This window comes from Danio rerio, chromosome 8 (assembly GCF_052040795.2).
Source record: "Danio rerio strain M-AB ecotype USA chromosome 8, GRCz13ab, whole genome shotgun sequence".
Taxonomy (NCBI): domain Eukaryota; kingdom Metazoa; phylum Chordata; class Actinopteri; order Cypriniformes; family Danionidae; genus Danio; species Danio rerio.
Genome location: NC_141028.1, coordinates 45478557 through 45500923, shown reverse-complemented (window position 1 = coordinate 45500923; position 22367 = coordinate 45478557). Strand labels below are relative to the sequence as shown.

The 22367-nt window shown below is 33.0% G+C and overlaps 1 protein-coding gene across 2 annotated transcripts; it reads right to left on the bottom strand.

Moving 5' to 3' along the window:
* Positions 1 to 167: 167 nt before the first annotated feature.
* On the bottom strand, positions 168 to 22343 carry hps4 (HPS4 biogenesis of lysosomal organelles complex 3 subunit 2). 2 transcript variants are annotated; one of them, NM_200326.1, is given in 13 exon segments: positions 170 to 527; positions 5452 to 5563; positions 6055 to 6181; positions 8407 to 9145; positions 13090 to 13223; positions 13310 to 13382; positions 13475 to 13569; positions 16430 to 16546; positions 17449 to 17556; positions 18440 to 18583; positions 19490 to 19577; positions 19892 to 19933; positions 22083 to 22301. In NM_200326.1, coding segments are annotated over 12 exon segments (1944 nt in total). In that variant the 5' UTR covers positions 19927 to 19933; positions 22083 to 22301; the 3' UTR covers positions 170 to 355.
* Between the last annotated feature and the right edge of the window lie 24 nt (positions 22344 to 22367).

Here is a 22367-nt window from a genome sequence, read left to right as displayed (position 1 = left end):
TTATTAACACTCAAGGATCATTTAGTGCCGTTATAATAAGTGTCGGCTATAAAACTGTACGCGTCTAGATTTAACTGTAACTGAATGATTCCCAGCCAATTTTTAACCCTGCCTCAGCTCACTATACCATATTAAAAGTGAAGGATTACAGCAGAGACTCATGAGGGTGACACTTCCTCCATATTTTATTCTTAAATGTGGAGTACTACTATGATAACAGTATATTATATAAAATAGCAGCCTATGATATAAACAAGAAGCAGTAATGTACATTTTGAGTTATTTAAGGCACATTTATAATATAAATATGGTAAAACAGATACAAGAACTGTTAGAATCTTTTTAAAAAATAGATTTAAAGCAGGTTAACTCCATGTTTAAGGAGCCGCTGACGGGCTTTTCTGGGTAATGAGAATGCGCTGTCCTGCGGATCTGGACTTCCAGAGTTTCTGACAGGCGTTCCCTGCTGGAGAAAGTATGTTTCCTGGGCTGTGCTGCGGGTCGCATACACTGCTGAACCAGAATTCCTGAATGACAGAGCACAAACAGTGTATATTCAGTATAACTGATGTGGTTAAAGGTTTAGTTAATCCAAAAAAAGAACATTAAGTCATCATTTGTTCACCTGATTTTTTTTTTAGTAGTTTACGTTTTTCTTTAATTCATACTCTGTAAAAGTATTTAGTTACTTGAAGTGAGTAAATCTGTTCTAACTCTTAAGTTCACTTGAATTTTTGTAATTATGTATTTATTTACTTAATTTTAAGGCCACATTTTACTCATTTTTTAAAATAGTCAACTAATCCTTTTACTTAAAGCTGCTAAACCTGTTGCTTTTAAATTCAATTAATTGCTTTAAAATCAATCAGTTTACTTACCTTTTAAGTCAACAGATCACTTTAAAAGCGCCAAGTTTACTTACTTTCTTAAAGTAGTCAACTAATTGCCTTAAAAGCAAGCTCAGCTTTTAAAGTAAAGTCTTTACTTTTAAAGCAACAGGTTTACTCACTTTTTAAGTCAACAAATCACTTTACTTGAAAAAACGCATAAATGTTTTGCTTGTAAAGTCAATAGGTTGTTTTCACATGAAATCATTGATGACGCGCGGAATTCAAATGGAGGGCAGAAAGCGTTTCTTCTGCATAGGGATCTCTATCAGAACATCAAAATGTTTCTGTTTTATGTTGTTTATAATGGTTTAAATCAATCAACATAAGAAATGTTGAACAGCTTTTATAGACTTCCAAAAGTTGCTGCTCATAAAGGGGGGGAAGTTCAAGAAACTGGCTGAAGAATGGAAGACGGCATGTAATAAACATTTATTCAATATATCCATGTGTACAAACCTTTTTTGAATGCGATAATTCGTTTGCCAAAACTAATAAACATGACTGTATATACAGGCCAAGCTATGTGTAGGGTTCATACACATTTTTACTACTAAAATTCCATGACTTTTCCATGATTTTCAGGTAAATTTTCATGACCTAATGTTTTATGCAATGTCTACAGATGCGTGGTAAAAGAAAAACAAATGTTCAAATTTACTTTATTTATTAAACACGCAACAAACTACTTAGTTTCAATATATATTTGTATCTATGTAAAATTGATTTAGATAATGCTTACACAGCACTAATAATGTGAGAGAATGTGACTGGCCAAGGACAGAAAAGAAGTAAATAATCTACATTCAAGTAGACAGATATCAGTTTTCCATGACTTTTATAAAATTTTGTGGGTTTTTCGGTTTTTCCAAAACTTTTCCAGGCCTGGAAAATGCCATGTCAAAATTCCATGACTTTTCCAGGTTTTCTATGACCGTATGAACCCTGTATGTGTATGAATATGTTAATGTGTTATTTAAAAATCAGATACAAAAACCACCTCACTTATACAAAATCCAGGAGAATAAATAACGTAATCACTGCAATGAAATCTCCGTCTCATTTTGCAATAATGCAAGTCTTTACTGCCGTTTCAGCAGAATGAACAACTGTAATGTAAATGTCTATATGCGCAGTAGCTGTGAAAGTTTGTTGATAGTAAGTTAATCGACTGAACATAACAGAAATGCAACCCTTGCGACAAAACTAGATGGTTATTATTGTGGAGCACTTCTTCCCCTTTACAAAAATAAATAAATAATAATATAGACAATGTGTCCACGCTTTTGTATGCTTTCATCTGTTATTTCGTGATTTCTAGAAGATATCCGCATGGCGAAAAAATCTATAGTAATTTATAATAAACATGTTTTTGAAAAGTGTATAATGTGTACAACTCTTTGTTAATGAATGCTACCGAATACTGTAGCATACTGATAAACTGTTAAAAATACTGTAACGCTAGTGTAACTGGTGCATCGTGATTGTAGCATAGAATACTGAAGCCTCTTGAATAATTGTTTATTACTACAGTTGTGTTGTACCACAGACACAATATAATTACTACGACAGTTTAATTCAAGTAATTATCTATAGTATGCCTCCAAACACTATAGTATTTACTATGGTATTTTTTCCTGAAACAAAATAGCTTATTCAGTATATAACGCATCGATGACAGGCAAAGGTTAAACAATTTTAGTTCAGTAAAAAACTCAACCCTCTTCATTATGTGAGGATCATGCATGTGGCTATTTTCTATTTATAAGTCAGAAATATTAGCCCCCCTTTGCAATTTTTTCCTTTTTTTTTTTTTTTTTTTTATATTTCCCAAATCATGTTTAACAGAGCAAGGAAATTTTCACAGTATGTCTGATAATATTTTTTCTTTTGAAGAAAGTCTTAAGAAACATTTTATCTTTAAAAACATTTTAAGGACAAAATTATTAGCCCCTTTAAGCTAACTTTTTTTTAATAGTCTACAGAACAAACCATCATTATACAATAACTTGCCTAATTACACTAACATGCCTAGTTAACCTAATTAACCTAGTTAAGCATTTAAATGTCACTTTAAGCTGTACAGAAGTGTCTTGAAAAAATCTAGTCAAATATTATTTACTGTCATCATGGCAAAGATAAAATAAATCCGTCATTAGAAATGTGTTATTACAACTATTATATTTAGAAATGTGTAGAAAAAGATCTTCTCTCCGTTAAACAGAAATTGGGGGAAAAAATAAACAGGGGGCGAATAATCCAGGGGAGCTAATAATTCTGACTGTAACTGTATCTCCTTTGAAATATGGTATAAATCAGAAAAATACAGACTTTCCTATATGTCTTCCTGCCCTCCATCTAAAATTTGCACATCATCAAAACCAAGTGATTGAAAACAACCTATTAATTGCTTAATAAAGTGTTCCGCAAAAAAAGAAAAATCTCCTGCTCTCACATAATACAAGTGAACGGAGTCCAACTAAATTAAAGTAGCCAAAATTGTCATGCAACATCCCATTTAATATTTGTTATGGCAGTTTACTATGTAGTTTAATTTAAAAATATATAGTCTATATAAAATATATTGTAAATGACTTTGTGTGAATGAAACCCTATTAGCATGACAGTTGACTAGAAAAAAAAGTGCACCATTTTTATAAATGAAGACTAATAACAAATGAAACTGATTTCCTCCAATGAGAATGACAGCTAAATGTGGCAACTTAATGTGATAAACACAAAAGATATTTAAACATACCTCAAAGAAGACTATCTGGATTGTATTTTGTATTTATCCTGATTTTTCGCAACATATTTGTTTTTTTGGGTGTTATGGTTGAGTAGGGTTGAGAAGAGTTGGTGCACGTTTAAACACTTGTGTTTTTTTTATTTCAAAGGTTAAAAGTTTGATATATCACATCACTTATGTTTATATGATTCTATTGAAATATTTTAATTCTTCAAAAATCTATATTCTACCAATGGTAAAAACTAGGGATGCACTGAAAAGAAAATTCTAGACTGAAAGCACCTTCAAATAATTATTTATTAACTTATTTAATAATATTAAGCCATTTTGTACGACTTTAGAAAAAAAAAAAAATTCTTTTCGGAAATGCAGTAAATCTCTACAAAAAAAACTGGGCTAGGATGATAAAACAAAGCACACTTTTGGCACTCTAAATGAGAGACATATCAATGATTTAAAAATGTATTTTACAAATATAAGCGGCAGATTTTGTTTTATACTACAGCTCTGTCTAGTTCTTGAATCTGATTGGCTGATACCCATGAGATTTTCTGCAATAACAGAACTCAAACAGCCTCCTTACTCTTGTGTATTACTCCGCCCACATAGAGTGCCAGCAGATCAATAAACTCACTTCAGTTTGACAAATATTGCAGCTGTTCGACAACATTATGTACTTTTGAGTCTTTTTTAAGCAACAATGTATTTATACCATAGTAATAATATTGAGTGTGAGATGGGACTCGCATATCAGGAATGTATGTATTTTGTATCGGCCACTCCTTGTATAACCCTGAGTTACTTTTTGGTTGGCCATCTGTATATTTCTAATGCATTTCCTGTTTTCTTTAGAAGAAATGCCCGTATGCGTTTAACGTTTTTCCTTTTTGCAAACACAACAGAATTCTGCTAGTGTTTGCACTGCTTTGGCTTTTTCAGGTTTAATTATTGTGATATCCCGATTGCAACAGAGAAATACTGGGAAATCTCTGTAGACTGATGGCATTTCATACTGTTCAGTCTTATATTCTTAAAAGAGAGCAAAATCACCTGTTTTGTTATCACTTTAGACATTATGCTAGAGAATCATTCAAATACTAGCTCTAAAGTGACGTTGGTAATGTAGTAATGGTTTCTGCTGTTCTGACGTCTGATGTGAATGAATGGCGGAAGAAAGTAGTTCCTCATACAAAAGGATTTTTAGACTCTCAGCGATTTTCTTTTTTATATACATGATTATGGCATCGAATTGTTGTATAAACACAATTTCACACTCGTAGCAGTGCGATATGGCTGTATATTGTCACTGGTGGGATACCAAATGCACGCCTCCCTCCAGTGTCAATATACTGCCATATCGCACTGCTACTCATGTGATATTGCTCATTTGTATTATTATTGGGCTAGTTTTATTGAAAAAACCTGCCAACCCTGTGGGTGATCCGTTGTGAAAAAACTGTGCCAATAATCTCATGAATGTGCAGTTGTGTCAATGGTCAAGGTAGGTATTTTTATTATATTCAAAATATTTTTTTATTTTTTTCCACCAAACCCTTTAATATATCTGATGAACACAGCAGTGTTTTTTAGCATAATTTAAAGTTTAATCCTGGTTGCTTTTAACTGTAATTATATCGAGTGCTTTTTATATTTTTCTTTTGTGACCCAAAAAATGAAGGCATTAGAACAACACTACAGTGAGTAAATAATTGTGGGCCGACTGTCTCTTAAAAACAAACACTTATTAATTTAACACCTTTCTTATTAAGAGATAAATTCACCAGTTATACACAGCACACAAACATATACACTAACCTGACAATGGCCTCCTGTAGTGTGTCTAAGTGTGAAAAATGTGAATGGAGCAGTGCTGTGGCCCTCAGAAAGGCACGATCCTGGGGTCCGACAGAGCGTCCACACACATTAGCTACAGAACACACAAAAGTCATTAACTATTTTAGTAATATACACAAACCTATACACTGATTTAGTGCAGAACCTCAGTCATTTTGTCATAATCATAAGCCAGGTTAGCATCATAACATGAAACAAATCTTTTCAAAAGTTTAAAAATCCCAAATTAGGTCTATTTTCATCAAGTTAGAGCAGTCAAATGTAGTATTGGTAACCTAGTAACCAACAGTAAACACGGCAAGCATAACAGAGACAGCTAATTGGTCGTGTGTGTGTAATGTTCGGTACATCAAGTTTATTCAACAAATGTGCTTCTATTTCCAATTATTTGCACAAACCGCCCAGAGTCCAAAACCACCTCAAGCAAGCATTAAAACCTTTTTTTTAGTGAAATCAGGGATTTTTATTTGAAATTTGGCACTTCCATCACTTGTCATGCACTACTTCAAAGAGCATTAGGGTGATGGACACCTAGCCAAAGTTGATTCATCAGAAGGGACTTACTGGTGAGAGTATTTTGAATGCAGTCATAGTGGGCAAATGTGTAGGGCCCCGGTGGGCCAGGAGTTCCTTGTGAGGTGTTCCTCAAGTGAGCCTCAAGCCCATTCAGAGATGCCAAGCTGCTGTGTTGCTGCAACAACAGCAGAAAAAAACAGACTTTTATATCAGGAGATCATGTATGATTAAGATTCTCATATACTGATTTGGAGCTCAACAAAAATGTAATATTATCATTAGTGGTTTTTTTTTCCTTTTCTTTAATAAACAGAAAAATGAAAAGAGCAGATAATATGGCCGTGAGATTACACATTGGATATGGGTTATTTACTAGCAATACAACAGCCTGACTCAATTGTTCTGCTCACTCTATACCACATACAAAGACATTGTTCAGATGTTGTATTTCAAGATATATTCAGGTTTTTTATGGATGCAATAGGCTAATTCCAAAACACAATTTTACAGCTAGTAATGTAGACTTGAGTGACTGACAGCAGACTAATGTAGTTAATAGTATAGTTATGTGAGAGAAATGAATCTGTCATCCCAACCTAAAGATGTGAAACGAGAGGGGGAAAAAGAGAAATACAATTCAAACAGACAAGATCATTTTTATATAGTGATGCATCAAGCGGTCACTGATTTCATTTTAGTGGTCGTGTGTGTGTGTGTGTGTGTATTGGGGGTTTGGGGTGGGGGGGTTTCGCCTGGTGATTTCCAAAAATCGATTTTTTTAATTAAACCATAAGAATTACCATATTTTATCCAAAACCTGCTGAAGGGAAAAAATAGTCGTTTATAGTTACTATATAGTTACAAGAGTAGCTTATAGTTACTAGTTCTATTGGATTGCGACCCCTGGGGTAATTACATTAGATTAAAGACACAACAAAAGCGTCAGATGCAGCAGATTGCTTTCATAACACCAGGTTAAACTTTCTGCCCCATTTACAGCACTGAAATACATTAAAGAAATTAAACGAAAAATAAACTTGGGTTGGTGTGTGTGTGCACCATTGCATGCAAGGTTTCTGTATTTATAACCACTTCAGAGGATATTGAGGGTCGCGAGTCACTGGCATTGTCACTTTGGGGGTCACGGGCTGAAAAGTTTGGGAACCGCTGCACTAGAGAAAGAGTAAATGGCGAGTAAATTAATTGCATATTTTCAAAACTCTAAAATTCATTAAAAAAATAGTTTGACTTGGAAAGACCATGCTTCCTAAGATACAGAAAAGTACTGGTATTGCAAGACATCAGGCAAAACACTATGACACTAAAACTGCGCTTGTAGAGGTATGACTTACTCTGCTCCCTTTCTGTACCTTTGTTACTCGTATGTATGTTACTCGTATCGTATTACCTTTGTTATTTGTATGCTGATTACTTTCTGTAGGGATGCTTTTATACATGAAAAAAAAAATTGGTTAATATTTTTTTTAAATTAAAGATCGTTAGTTTGGACCTTCTCACTCACACTTCTTAGATCATCTAGTATTGTTAAAATACAGGTATTATCTAAAAATTTTGCTCTGCTGTTTCATCAATGTGTTAATTGATTAGTGTTTCATTATACTACAGGCTTTGATTTTGATTGGCTGATGAACATTCTAATGTGAGCAGTTATTCATTAGATCAACACAGTTTAAGTAGTTCCAGGCAGGTCTGGACTGCATTACAGTTCCATGTCACTATGCTAAATGATTTTAGTTATTTTTTCACTTCCTAAAAGTATAAAAAAAAAAATAATCTAAGGAAAATAAACAAAAGGATTTAAATGAAATGTATAAGAGACCAGTTCTACACACAGGAGTATTTTAGGACAAAAAACGGACAAATATCTTAAAATACAAAATCTCAACAGTGTCTTCAGGTAGTATAAGTGGAATTATTCACTCCAGTCTATTGAGTTATTATACAATAATACACACCCTATGTGGTGATGTGGCTTTTTCTAAAACTTTGATAGTCCATCGTCAATTATTCCTATTAAAAACTATTACCCATGCAAATAGAATGTCAAGATCCATGCCAACAGAATGTCCAGCTCAAAGCTGCCAGGTCTAGCACAAAATACAAGTTCAAGATTCACTAACTCTGTTAAACCGCCCAAAAGTCTAACAAATGTTGTTCATTAATAAAAACATTCAATTCTAGGCTAAAATATATACTGTCCAATTACTGTAAATCAATATTTATGTAGATTTTAACAGTAATGAATGTATCATTAGCTTACGTGTGGACTAATACCAGATTATTAAGTTCTTTTATTTAAATTAAAAAAATTAAACTAAATAGATTTCTCTTACTGACTCCAAACCCATCCACGTCAAGTATAACCGATTTACTTCTCACCACTTCTTCTCTGGCTGCTGGGTCCGTGTTGAATTCAGGCTCTACCAGGAGAGCCAGAACCAGGCCTCGGACCCTATGCTGGTATAATATCGAGGGGACTAGCGAGGGGTCTTTCTTGGCTTCATTTGGTGAGAGCGTACTTGTGGGCTTGTATTTATCCTGATGTCTTCTGTCAGCCTGCTTGCTCAATGTTCTTGCCTCCATTTCCCCTCGCAGTTTGCCATTTTTACTGGTCACATGACTGTCAGATTCCAGTTTATCTGCGGTACTTTGAAACTGCTCATCATTGTCTGAAGCATGGTTTTCATGAGAGTTCAACTCTTGAAAGCCATTAGTGAGGGCTTTGATTTCTTCACTCTGGACGTCCTGGTCTGAATTCAAACCTTCGCTTTTGGATTCGGACTCAGAGTTTGTGTCGGTGTCCTGTTTTCTGTTAAGACTTTCTGTCAGACTTTGCTCTTTTAATGCAGTTTGGTGGTCATGTGACTCAGAATTGAAGTACTCTGATTGGTTGAGGAGGTTGGAGTGAAGGGGAGTGTTCCCCCGTGAAGGAGATGGACTGAAGTATGGTTCATCAGAGAGTGAAGAGCGAGGAGACGACGGCATTGTTTGATAGGACACTGGAGGACACTGAAGAGCGTCTAAGCTTGAGGAGTCCGTATCTGAGGTTGGGGTGTCAGATAAAGTCCGGGACAGGCGAGACTTGCGAGGTTGGCAGGGAGGTGGATTGCAGTGAGACCTGAAAATATAAATATATCTGTAACAATATTTACAAAATTGTTGTTGTGAAAAAATTAAAGATATTTAGTTATCTTAGTTTAGTTATCCAAGTTATGTGGGATTGACATAAATATATTAAATTAAATAGATGTGACAGTATAGAGGTTTATAATGTTACAGAAGATTTCTGTTTTAAAAATATGATTAGTACTTTGGTGTCAGTAACAATAATATAATGTAATAACTGCAAATAAATGCAAAGATAATAATAATAATAATAATAATTTCATATATATATATATATATATATATATATATATATATATATATATATATATATATATATATATATATATATATATATTAGTGCTGTCAATCAATTAAAAAAATATTAATCGCGATTAATCACATTTAAAAGACTGAAACTTGTAATTTTGGCTATTCAAATGTAAAATTAATGTAAACGCAAATTTAAATTCAAAATATAATTGTTTATTAGAATTTTTGTTTAACTTGTAACACAGATTTCTTCATGTAAACAACATACCCACAATAAACCATCAAGATCCTGGCTTGACAGCCATATTTATTACAGAAATTAAAACAGGCATGTTCATGCCATTTGAATTTCAAAACAATCAATACCAATAAAGAAAAAAAAGATTTCCATGTTGGATTCTTAGTGGACTGCAAAAAAATGCCAAAATACAGGCGTTGCAGATTTGGAAAATGGAAAGTTATAATAATACTAATAAAGTATTGAATACAAACAGTTGCACTTATTGTAAAGTTGTATTGCTGTGAGGTGAGAACATAATTATGAAGTAGAAACAATTTTGCTCAGTCCCTTACATTCATCCAGTTGCTAAGACTGGGAGTAAACCCGCAAATGCACTCTCCACCGCATCCCTCCTAGCTCTTCAGGTATATCGCGCGCGCACACACCCCTACCCAGATACGTCGCTCACCTCACTCAACCCCTGACACGCCTCAACGGGCCTGACACAGACAGACACACACACAACGCGCTGGAGTGACTCCCTTTAGATTGAACTCGCATGATCGCGTTCATGAAATTTGCGTTCTTAAGTATGGCTGTATTTCACAAGGATTCTGATACAACAGCACGAAGCAAACGCTTTCATTGCGTTTAATGAGGAAACACGTTAAACTCAATGAAACATTGGAGGGCTCATGCTGAAAGGCAGACTCTTTGACAGCTCGTGACTTCACCAGAGACTTTCTGAGTACATTTACATAGGACACCAATTCTCCGATTTTAATATGATTAATACTCTTATTTAGAGACTACCGTGTAAGCAGCAATTTGATCCCCTCAAAGGAACACCGAGTACCGAAATGCGTAAGCTTTTCTTTACGTTTGCCATGAAACACCCGAAATTGCAGGAAACTCTGGAGAGCCTGGTGATGCGACATTAATTGTTTTAAACTGAAACTTACCTTCAAAAAGTGCTTCCTTGATCTTATCCATATTTCTTTGCATGGTAAACACACGTCCACCACAACAGGAAGTAAAAAAAAATAAAAACTTGCAACTGCGTTAATTGCGTGAATTTTTTTCAACGCGTTAATTATTTCATTTTGACAGTACTAATATATATATATATATAATATAGTTGAAGTCAGAATTATTAATCCCCCTGAATTATTAGCCCCCCTGTTTATCTACTTTATCGAAATTAAATATAGCTTAAAGGGGCTAATAATTTTGACCTGGTTTAAAAAAAATTAAAAACTGCTTTTATTCTAGCCGAAATAAAACAAATAAGACTTTCTCCAGAATAAACAATATTATCAGACATAATGTGAAAATTACCTTGCTCTATTAAACATGATTTGTGAAATATTAAAAAAATAAAGAAAAAAATTCAAAAGGGGGCAATATTTCTGATTTTAACATATATACACATTCGCACACACACAATCAATTTTTTTCACACAAAAAACCCCGGAGCAACTGTTTTCATTTATTTTATGCCACACTGAAGACTGAAGTATGCTAAAAATTCTATAATAATTACATAATATTATAATTAAATTTTAAAGCATCTGAAAGCAGTATATGTGTAAGTTTAATTATCAAAATACTTTAGACGATGAGGTATATCCCTTATTTTTTGTGTGCAAAATACTTTCTTTATTGTTTGATTGTAATTTTAAACAGTAGTGAATGCGCAGTCACCAAAACTATTTGGAAATTCTCTGCATTAATGTTTTATAGATATATTTTTGAGTATGATTTAATTTTTGCTTATCAAAAAATAAGATCTCATGTTACCAGACATGTTTATATTTATTTTTAGACAACACAATACCATTGTTGTAACTTATAACTGTATGAAATACATATTAGGTGGAATAACCCAGATTTTTAATCATGAAAGAAAAAATTTTCTGACTAATTATCATTGTCTTCCAAAAAAGCTGTAAAAATATAAAAGTAATTAAAATTCAGAAGAAATGATATCAGAGCTTCATTTTACTCAACCTCATATTTTAAAGTCCCCAAGAAATCTAAACTAACCATGATTTTGTTAGGTCACTTTGCTAGATTTGTGGTGAACAATTTAGCTGTGCATGTCATTAAGATAAATTGTTTTGCTCCTCTAATCTTTAATCAAAATCTGAAAATGCACTTCCTGTTTGTTTTCAGTTAAATGATCAGATTAGGTCATTCTAAGGTAATGGGTGTGGCTAACATACTTAACCAAGCTGCTTCAACTGTCAGTTTTGACAACAAACAGAAATGGTAAGCAGTAGGAGTCTGTTAGGTTGTAATAACTGTTCTACAACCCCATTCCCGATCTTTCTAAATGAAATGTCTACTTTACTACATCAATTCAGCCAACGGTAGAAAAAACAAGCCACGCCCACTATTTGCTCATTTATTATTTTGTTTCTCTAGAAACTGCGTCACAATATGGGAAAAAAAAGAACGATCACAGCTTCCGGTTCATTGGGATTAGACATTGTGCTTCCTCTCTGTTCTCTGAGTTTCCCTCCCTGCCTACAAAGTCACTATAGGAAGAGGTATTTAAACTAAATGGTCATATGAGTGGAATAATTTCTAAAATATACGCAATTATTTTTTCAAAGGATAATTCTTATAACATTAAAGCTATCAGGGCCTGGGAAGAGGAACTTGACTGTTTAAAGATGACTACTGGAGTGCAGTATTGGACAATTGGAGTATTGCACCTCCACTTCATGCGCTAGATCTCTCAAAGGCCAAACTTTCCAAAATGTATCCCAATGTTTCAGATTTGTGTGTTAAATGTAAACTTTCACCATGTAACCTTAGTCATATGCTTGTATTTTGTCCCAAGTTGCAAAATTATTGAATTTTTTTTTTTTTAAATTGTTTCTGATGTTCTGGGGATGAAGATAGCTGTTTGCCCTTTAATCGCGATCTTTGGTGTACCCTCTCAGTGTCAAACTTTAAACCGGAGACACGCTGACATAGTGGCTTTAGCATCTCTTCTCGCTAGGCACAGAATACTGAAGTCTTGGACCTCCCCACAACCCCTCTCTATTTCATTGTGGCTCAAACATTTGGTCTTCTTTTTAAAACTTGAGAAAATTAAATACAATATTAGAGGTAGGGGAGAACAGTTTTTTGAAAAATAGCAACAATTTTTTGCATTCTTTAATTAATTAAAAAACCTTAGATATGGATTGAGTGAAGGTACATGTGTGTGTATATGTATGTATGTATGCATGTATATGGTTTGTTATTATTTTTCTTTCTCTGTATTTTTATTTATTTTATTAACTATTATTTTGTTTATTTTATTTATTTACTTCTTCATTTGCAGATATTGATTGTTTTATTTGGGGATTGTTTTGTGGGTCGTTATAAAATGTAAATTGCTATTTGTAAAAACAAAAATTCCATGACAAAAAAGGTCGTTTCTAGTAGTTTCAAGTTGAATCTATTTGTACCTGCATGCTCTTTCAACTGGTGGAGAACGGATCATGTTCAGCTCAGAGGGCGTCAGATACACCTGTGTGGTCACTGTGACGGATGCCGCCGATCCCACAGATGAGCTCAGACCATTGACTGACACACGGTTATCCTGCAGAACCAAACACAAGACGAAACACACAACAGTATAAGACTGTGTCAAGTTTCATCAAGAATCTTTATGAATGTGATTTGCACCTGGCTGTATGTTTGCGTCTCATACACCATCACCTTCACTGTGAGCGCAGGAGGCATCTGAGTACTCACAACCCTGAATAACAGCGACATGTCACTATACTTATAGCTATCAATATTTAGTGTAAATATGAATTATAGAAAACAAATTGCAGCAAGAAGGCTCACCTGCCTCGGTAGAGAATACAACCTGCCAGAACGAGAGGACATCGCTGACAAGCCTGAAGTATGAGCGCCGCCTTCAGCAATAACAGAGGATCAATCTGAAAAGACAAGTGACAATTGAAGAATTTATATTTATGGTGTGTTTACATGCATTATACACAATTAACAAGAAAAAAACAAATCCAGTTTTTCGGGTATAATTTTGATTTCCTCCATGTTCCAATGAAAAAAAAACACCTCGGGAGAAGAGTAGGTTACTCTGGTGGCTTGAAGATATCTCCACTCACTCCTCCTAGCTAAAATAAACCACTTGTCTACATCTTTAGTTAAAAAGATTGGATCTACTCAGGTTTAAATATGTTTTGACACCTGACGTTTGATTACTTTGCATGCGAGTATTTCAGAATGCATCATTAAATGACCGGGATCTCAATTTAAACCCATGTGACCTAAATTAGCCTGTAAATGATGATGATTTGCATATGTTTATTAATCCTTCAATGTGCTGCATTCAAATCTGTGAACGAGAGAGTTTCTTTTTTTTTTTTTTTTACTTTTTTGTTAGTTAGCTTACATTATCTTTCAAAAATGACTCATATCCAATTGTCTACATTTACAAGGCATAAGGCAAAAGGCGTAATGAGCAGGAAAAACAAAGAGGGGGCGCTGACTGTCAGCTGATAATAAAAGAGCTCTATTTTCTCCACTCCTGTATTCAGGGCTTGACATTAACATTTTTGATCACCAGCTGCTGTGGCTAGTAATTTTTTAGCGATACTAGCCACAACTTTATTGTTGGGAAAATATTTTTATATGCATAAATATGACTTTGACGTGCTAAAATTACTTGATTTAGATTTTGTGTTGTCCGCATGCCTCCTTATTCATTTCACGTTTTGTGTGTGTCATGTATGAGCAAAAAGGTCATGGTTTCATAGTGTTTTATTGCAAATAGTTTTTATTTCACATGACTTTTCAGAACTCAAAATTAAGGATTTACCAAATTAATCCCTAACCACACCAATCAATAATTATTTCTTAGCTACAAAATTTAAATGTGTCAAAACAAGCTAAATATATCTGTATCCTATACTTTATATTTAACAAAACATTTCTTTAAAAAACTAAGAAAAACAATTATTGTCATGTAACAAAAATATGCACAGTAATCTGTCCTGGCTAAAGATCTCTCAGATCACCAGTTAACTACACATAAAGGGAGAGTTAATCTTATATTAAAGCAATGCTATTGTAATAATAATAATAAAAAAAAAGATAATTAACCATATTGACAAGAACAACTGTAAGCAAAAGAAAGCATGTGAAAAACCATACTGTGTGTGATAATGAAAGGATGACCACATGCACACGGTTAAGGCCAATTAATAATCTGTTCAAAGTGAAAACAACCGGTGCTACTTACAAAAATACAAATTTGGAGCTCTTAAAAGCAGCAAATCTGTTGGTTCATGAGCATAAGTTTTTGTCTAGTCTATTTGAAAGAAAACCGATCATAGTTGCCTTCCAGGCATGGTTGCTTCATGCAAGGAAACAGGAGCGTGCATGTGTTTTATACATTTGCGCATATCACATCAGCTGTTAGCATGAGTGATTATCCTCTCATTCAGAATTCATCTGCTTTCTTTTGCTCGTGCGAACACAATTATTTTTGTTAGTCGTGCTGTTTCTCGATTCTAATATCACATTAGCATGCATATTGGGTCATATTTAAAGTCAAACCCAGCTTTTAAGAAAACTATATTTCAAAAATTATTTTCAACCAGCCAAAGTGGCTAGTGTGAGCGTCTGTCTGTTCCGCCACAGCTGAAATCTACCTGCATTTGGCGGGTATTAATGTCAAGCCCTGCCTTATTTAATCTGTTTGTAGGGTTTCATTTTTTTATTTTCACATTTTTTATTTTCACTTTGACTGAATTGATTTGAGTAAATTGGACTCCATGTGATTTTTTTCCTGATTACATGTACGTGGGACATATCTGATCTGTGCCACATGGGAGAAAAAAAAAAATCGGAATTGGGTCACTTCAACCATGCAGTGTAAATGGAGCCACAAACAATCAAAAACACGGAAGTACTAAGATAACAGTATATAGTTCAAATATAAACACTGATGTTTGTATTAAAGATTCAAATCATCGTTTAATGCAAATTACATTATTTAAGCTATAGGGGGAGGACAACCAACCATCAAAAATGTGTCTAAATCTTCAAAAATGACACATCTAACAATAAAACAAAAGTTCATGTGTGAATTATTGAATCCTTATTTTAAAAAAAAGACTAAAAAATAAATGTGTTGTACAAGATTATAATGCTAGATTTATACATTTTGTATAATCAAGAACAGCAGCAAAGACCATTTTTCACGTTACTGAATATTTTACTTTTTTTATTCAGGTGTTCTTCTTGATTTTTATTTTACTAAAATGACAGTTTCTAAGTTCTGTTTGTTAAAACTAAAAGTTTCTTGCAGTACTGTTTTAATATTATTGTAATAAATGGAAAGCAAAAGACTTTTGTCTTCTCCCTTTTTTGCTGATCCAAAAAATGGTTCGATCTGTGACTCAAAACCAAAGTGTGATCTGAACCGTGAGATTTGTGATCGTTAAACCTAAAACTACGTATATATCAAAGAACAATTTAACATTGAGTCAATGACCACTATGGCATCTTTAAATTAACTCATTTTGTAATTGCGTTTGATTGCAAAGAATTTGGACACAAAATTATTATTTTTTATTCTCGTTTTCCATATGGTCTCAACTTTTTCCGATTTGGGGTTATATTGCAAAATGGTAAACATACTCATTATCATAGAGTGGTTTTGGCAATTTTTTTTGCTGCAGTACTGACTGAAAGATTTATTTAAACTTGTTTTGTGGCACATTGCTAATATAATACGTACAGCCGCCTAACTATAATTCCACTCTTGCTTACATTAGTGGAGTCGATGGTCCTCAGGCAGCTGAAGATACTATGGAGCTCAGTGGAGCCACCCTGCAGGTGATGGAGATATCTGGCCCATCGCAGAGCCAGCTCCTCCTGACTGTACAACTGTGTTCAGGCAGAAAGACAACATAACAAATTCAATAAGAAATCAATGTTGAAAAGAGCTGTCCTGCTAATGTTTGTGTGGAAACACATTTTTTTTTCAAATATATGTAAAGTACAAAAAAAAGCATTTGTTTATTATAAACGCTTTAAAGTCAATTTGACCAATTTAATGGATTCTTGCTGAATACAAACATTATTTTTTTTATTTTTAGATGTCAATGTTTTTTACATGTCAAGTTATGAAGTTTCAAATCAAATTTTAGATGTCAATAACTTTTTTAATGCCAATCTCAAGTTTTAAAAGGGAACGGAAAGTTTCTCAGAGGAAAAACATGCTACATTTGCGCAAAGTCTTTGAGAATGAGCATAAGGTTTCTAAACAGGAAAAATATCTGAGAACGCAAAATTTCTCGGGTATATTTAAAACATTTTGGAGAGAATGCATAATTAACTGAAACACAAAGGTTTCATGAATCACCCCGAAGCTCAGGGATTATAAGACTTCAGCAAATACAATGTTTCTTATGAAAACATAAAGGTTTGCTAGCAAGCAGTTACTCAGGGAGTGCAAAAGATTAGAGAGAGAACGCAAAATTAAATGGGGAAAGTAAAAGAGATTGACTTTCATAGTATTATTTGTATTTGTTCCTACTATTTATGTCAATGGCTTCCTTTATTTCCAGCATTCTTCACAATATCTTGTTTTGTGTTCAACAGAAGAATGAAATTCATAAACGTTTAAAACCACTTGAGTGTGAGTAAATGATGAGGAAAACTTCATTTTTGGGTGAACTATCCCTTTAAACATTTTTACTACAATCATTTTTTTCCCCCATCAAAAATATGCAATCATGCAAAAATCATAACCAGGGAGTAGAATACTGTAGACTGTGATGCTGCACCTGGTAGCTCTGCCGCACTGGCCCATTGTAGAAACAGAAGAGGGCAATCAGCTGGTCGAGGACATCACATATACTCACATCCGGAATTTCCACTGAACAGCTCAATGCCTGAAAACCAGAGAAAACACCTAAAGGTGTTGTACAACCACTAAAATAGCAGACAAACTCCTTGCCTGCAGCGAAAACAATCCATTTCACAACCTTGTCTGGAGGTAGCATTAGGTTTTGTAACAGAGCTCATGCCCTTACATAAGTAGGACTCTAGAACTGCAGGTACATTTTGTTTACAAAATCATTATTAAATGGTAATTTTGTAATATTTTTATAGAATTGTCTCTCATTGTTATGTATCACATGATGTTAATAAGCATATTAATATATCTACTGCAAAAAAGAGTCTTCGATAGCTGAAATCATTATTTTTTGAATTCCAAATTATTCTGTTTATTTTTATGCATAATAAAATTAGTCTATTTAACATTTTGTAGTACTTCATGAACTGAATAGTTTTTTTTTTTTGTAATTTAGCAACATTAAATAGTTTAAAGATAAGTCAAATATCTCCCAAAACGATGTAAAATACAGAAGATATTTTGCTTAAAAGATCAGATCTGAAACACTGAAAGGTATGTTTCTCTTGCTGATTCTGAATATATAACGGAGTGTTATTTCGGAAAAACCCCCAAACAAACACAAAACAAACAGAAATGCTCCTAGCATTTATGGTAACAAGTGGGATTTGTGACCAAAAAGTTTTAAATTGTTACCATCAAACTCGTTTAACCAACATCATAGAGTTGACCATACTAGAAAGAAATCTTTTTTTTTTTGTTAAACTTGTAAAAGGTCATCAAGTCACTTGTGTTTGGCAATCTGTGATTTATTAACATCCAAAATATTTCCAATAAAAAAACTAAAAGAATTTATTATAGCAAACTGCAAAATGCATCACCAATTACAGAACAATTCATGAAGCCCAAATGTCTCTCACCCAAAGAAAGTTATCCTTCATTCGCACGGCATATTTGCTTTTGCGCAGACGGAGCAGACGAACAGGAGATGAGGACAGTTCAGACACACAGCGACACACACCGGCCAACTGTCCACAAAGCAGCTCTTGCTGGTCTATCGGTGTCTGTAACAACACACACTGTGGTCATCTTCTAAAATAACCATGACTAAATAGCATATTTTAAAGAAACACCCCACTTTTTCAAGAAATAGGATAATTTATTTTTTAAGAAATAAGAATAAGACTCCTAGGGTTGTCTCCAACAATAAGAATAAGTTTCCAACAGTTGTGTTGTACCTTTTTTAATACATTCAGCCATCTCAAAGTGTGGCGGGAGCATATTTAGCTTAGCATAAATCATACAATCGGATTAGACCATTAGGATCTCTCAAAAAAGGTAATTTTTTGGGTTTTGGTATTTTTCCTGGTTAAAGCTTGACTCTTCAGTAGTTACATCATGTACTAAGACCAAAAAGGAAATGAAAAGCTGCTATTTTCTAGGCTTATATGGCGAATAAATATTTGTAATATCAATGCGCCTGCAGCAGCCATGTCAGCAAAGTTCCTTTATAAATATGCCAGAAAGAAAGCATAATTGCTAGCCACATTGATCAAAATAGCAACTTTTAATTTTCCATCAGTCTTAGTAAACAATGTAACTACAGAAGAGTCAAACAGTTTTTTTTTAATTAACTCTTATTTAAAGTTATTAGCAAGATGCTAATGCTCTAATAGTCAATATTTAAGTGGATCAAAACCATTCATCAAAGTTGTCCTAAAACTATTGAACACCCATTCTTGTCTTATGACAATTTTGAAAACCATTTTAATCCACTTCAAATGTTATTTAGTGTAATCTAATTAAATTATCTATGCTAAACTAAGCTAAGCTAAAAAAAATGCTCCCACCAGACCCAAAGATCAGGTGAATAAACTGCTTAAAATCAAACTATTCCTAATGAAGTGGAGTGCTCATTTAAGGTACTTTTAGAAATAATGATTTAATATAAACAGTATTGCAAGGCTTACATCTTCAGGATAGAAGTAATAAATGCCATCTCTAGTCAGGTCACCTTCCTCCTGCACTTTTGAACTGTCATACAGAAAGAAACAGCATCTGGAAATATGCCCAAACAGAAACAGTTAGTTTTTTTTTAACCAACCTCTTTGCCTACCAGACATACTGATTGAAAATGAAGAAACTGATGCGTTAATCTTGAGGATGATTTTATCTGCAAGCATATAACATGCTGGACAATGAGCCTTCTGTTCTCTGTGACGGCAATGATGGGTCACATCGTAAGAATGCATTTCTAAAGAAAGGTTAAGAAGCTGCATGCATGCTGGATTAAGACCACAGACTATCACTTTGTTTGAAGAAAGGCAAAAAAGATTTGCACACTAATATAATAAGCTGAATATTACGCTCACCGTCTGGAATCGGCCAAAACAGCACTTTCAGCCATTGGTGATCTGTTGATGGAGATGTTTTTAGAGTCTCAATTGAATTACTTTTACAAATGTGATTTACATCCGGTTAAAGACAAAACTAATGTGAAATGTTTACTCTTTTTCAAATATTATTGATGTAATTTTCCCAGTATATGTCATTCTTAACTTTTCTGAAAACAGTCAAAATATGGGTATAATTATATGTCATTCAGTGTAACATTTATGTCAAAAATAACTATAATATGATATAAAAAAAATATATATATATAAATATAAATATATATATATATATATATATATATATATATATATATATATATATATATATATATATATATATATAAATATATATATAAATATATATATATATATATATATATATATATATATATATATATATATATATATATATATATATATATATATATATATGATGGTAAATTTTGTTTCTTACTGCTGTCGCCATTTGATTGATTTGTAACTTGTGGAGCTGCACATCGATGGATTTGCTCTTCAGTGTTTGGACTTTTAGCGGTGAAAATTAAACCACACTGAACTGAACTTAAACTGAAAACTGGACTTACACTTTCAATTTACTATAATCTTTTATGCTAAGCTGCTTTGACACAACTTACATAGTAAATGCGCTAAACTATATATATATATATATATATATATATATATATATATATATATATATATATATATATAGTTGAAGTCAGAATTATTAGCCCCCTTTTGATTTTGATTTTCTTTTTTTAAATATTTCCCAAATGATTTTTAACATTGCAATGAAAATTTCCCAGTGTGTCTGATAATATTTTTTCTTCTGGAGAAAGTCTTATTTGTTTTATTTCGGCTAGAATAAAAACAGTTATTAATTTTTTTAAAAACATTTTTTGGGACAAAATTATGAGCCCCTTTAAGCTAATTTTTCTTTCGATAATCTACAGAACAAACCATCGTTATACAATAACTTGACTAATTACCCTAACCTGCCTAGTTCACCTTATTAACCTAGTTAAGCCTTTTAATGTCACTTTAAGCTGTATAGAAGTGTCTTGAAAAATATCTAGTAAAATATAATTTACTGTCATCATGGAAAAGATAAAATACATTAGTTATTAGAAACAAGTTTTTAAAACTATTATGCTTAGAAATGTGCTGAAACAATCTTCCTAGAACAGAACAGAAATTGAAAAAAAAAAAAAAAAAACTGGTTGAAAAAAAAGGGCTGAAAAATATACAATTTGAGAATCAATATCACAATGTTTGTATCCACAAGTCACATAACTAGAGATTAATCTAGCTAAAATAGATTATTTATTAAATATTAAAATATGAAGATATTATTTTTACATTATTGGTTTACATTATTTTTACATTATTATTCCAATATTGTGCAGAAACTTTTTAAATGATCAACTCTGTTACCTTCAAACTCTTGTTACTAACATATCAGAGTTGACCATATAAAACCATTTTTTTTTTTTGATTAATCTATAGTAGGAAGTGGCTTCCATTTGTCAGTCAGTAAAATATTAAAATTGTTAAAACATCATTATTAAATTAGTTAATTTTTAATAAAATACTTTAAATTAATTTGAATTAATTTAACATTTTAACATTCATATATTAAGTTAACATTAATTTGCACATTTGTAAATAAATGTTTTCATTATGAAATGCCAATCACTTGTTACAAAATAATTATAATATATATCATCAAATAATGTTCTAAATATGTCTGACAATATTTTATATAAATAGTTGCACTGATCGACAACATTAAATGCTGCAATAAATACGAGTTTACTGTGCTTATTAGAAACTAAAATAATTTAGAAAACTAAATAATCGGAATTAGAAATAACAGTTATTTAGATATTCAACTCGTGTTAGATAACATTTGGGAGGTCTAGCATCTCGAGCGTTGTTGTCAAGACAAATAAAAAAATCGAATCTAACTTTTGTGCTGCAAAACGCAGGAAAACTTATTCATTTCCTAAAAACATTGAGCATCGACAGTTGCTGCAGATTTGTTGTTTGTTCACATCAAATGCACGACAATTTTAGTGTGCACTGAGCTAAACACGCAGCTTTACAAACCAAACGGTACATGGTGTTCCACATCCAAACAAGAACCGATACGAGGATAGTTTTGACTCACCGTCAGAGATTTGAATGGACAGCAGATAAACTTAACTGGTGTCACAATCTTCAGCTTCAGAGTTCATGAATTCACTCACACCGCCTTAAACACTCTTACAGCCCGCTAGGAACATCTCACAGTTAGCCAAACATTTGCTCGACACTACTAATAAATATAAAATGACGTTTCATGATGTTTCATTTAGCCACAATATTTGGGTTTTGTGGAATGTGTGTCACAAGAGTGAAGTCATGTGAGTGTGTCTTGACAGTACGGCACGCCTTGAGGGACAACCGCTCTCTA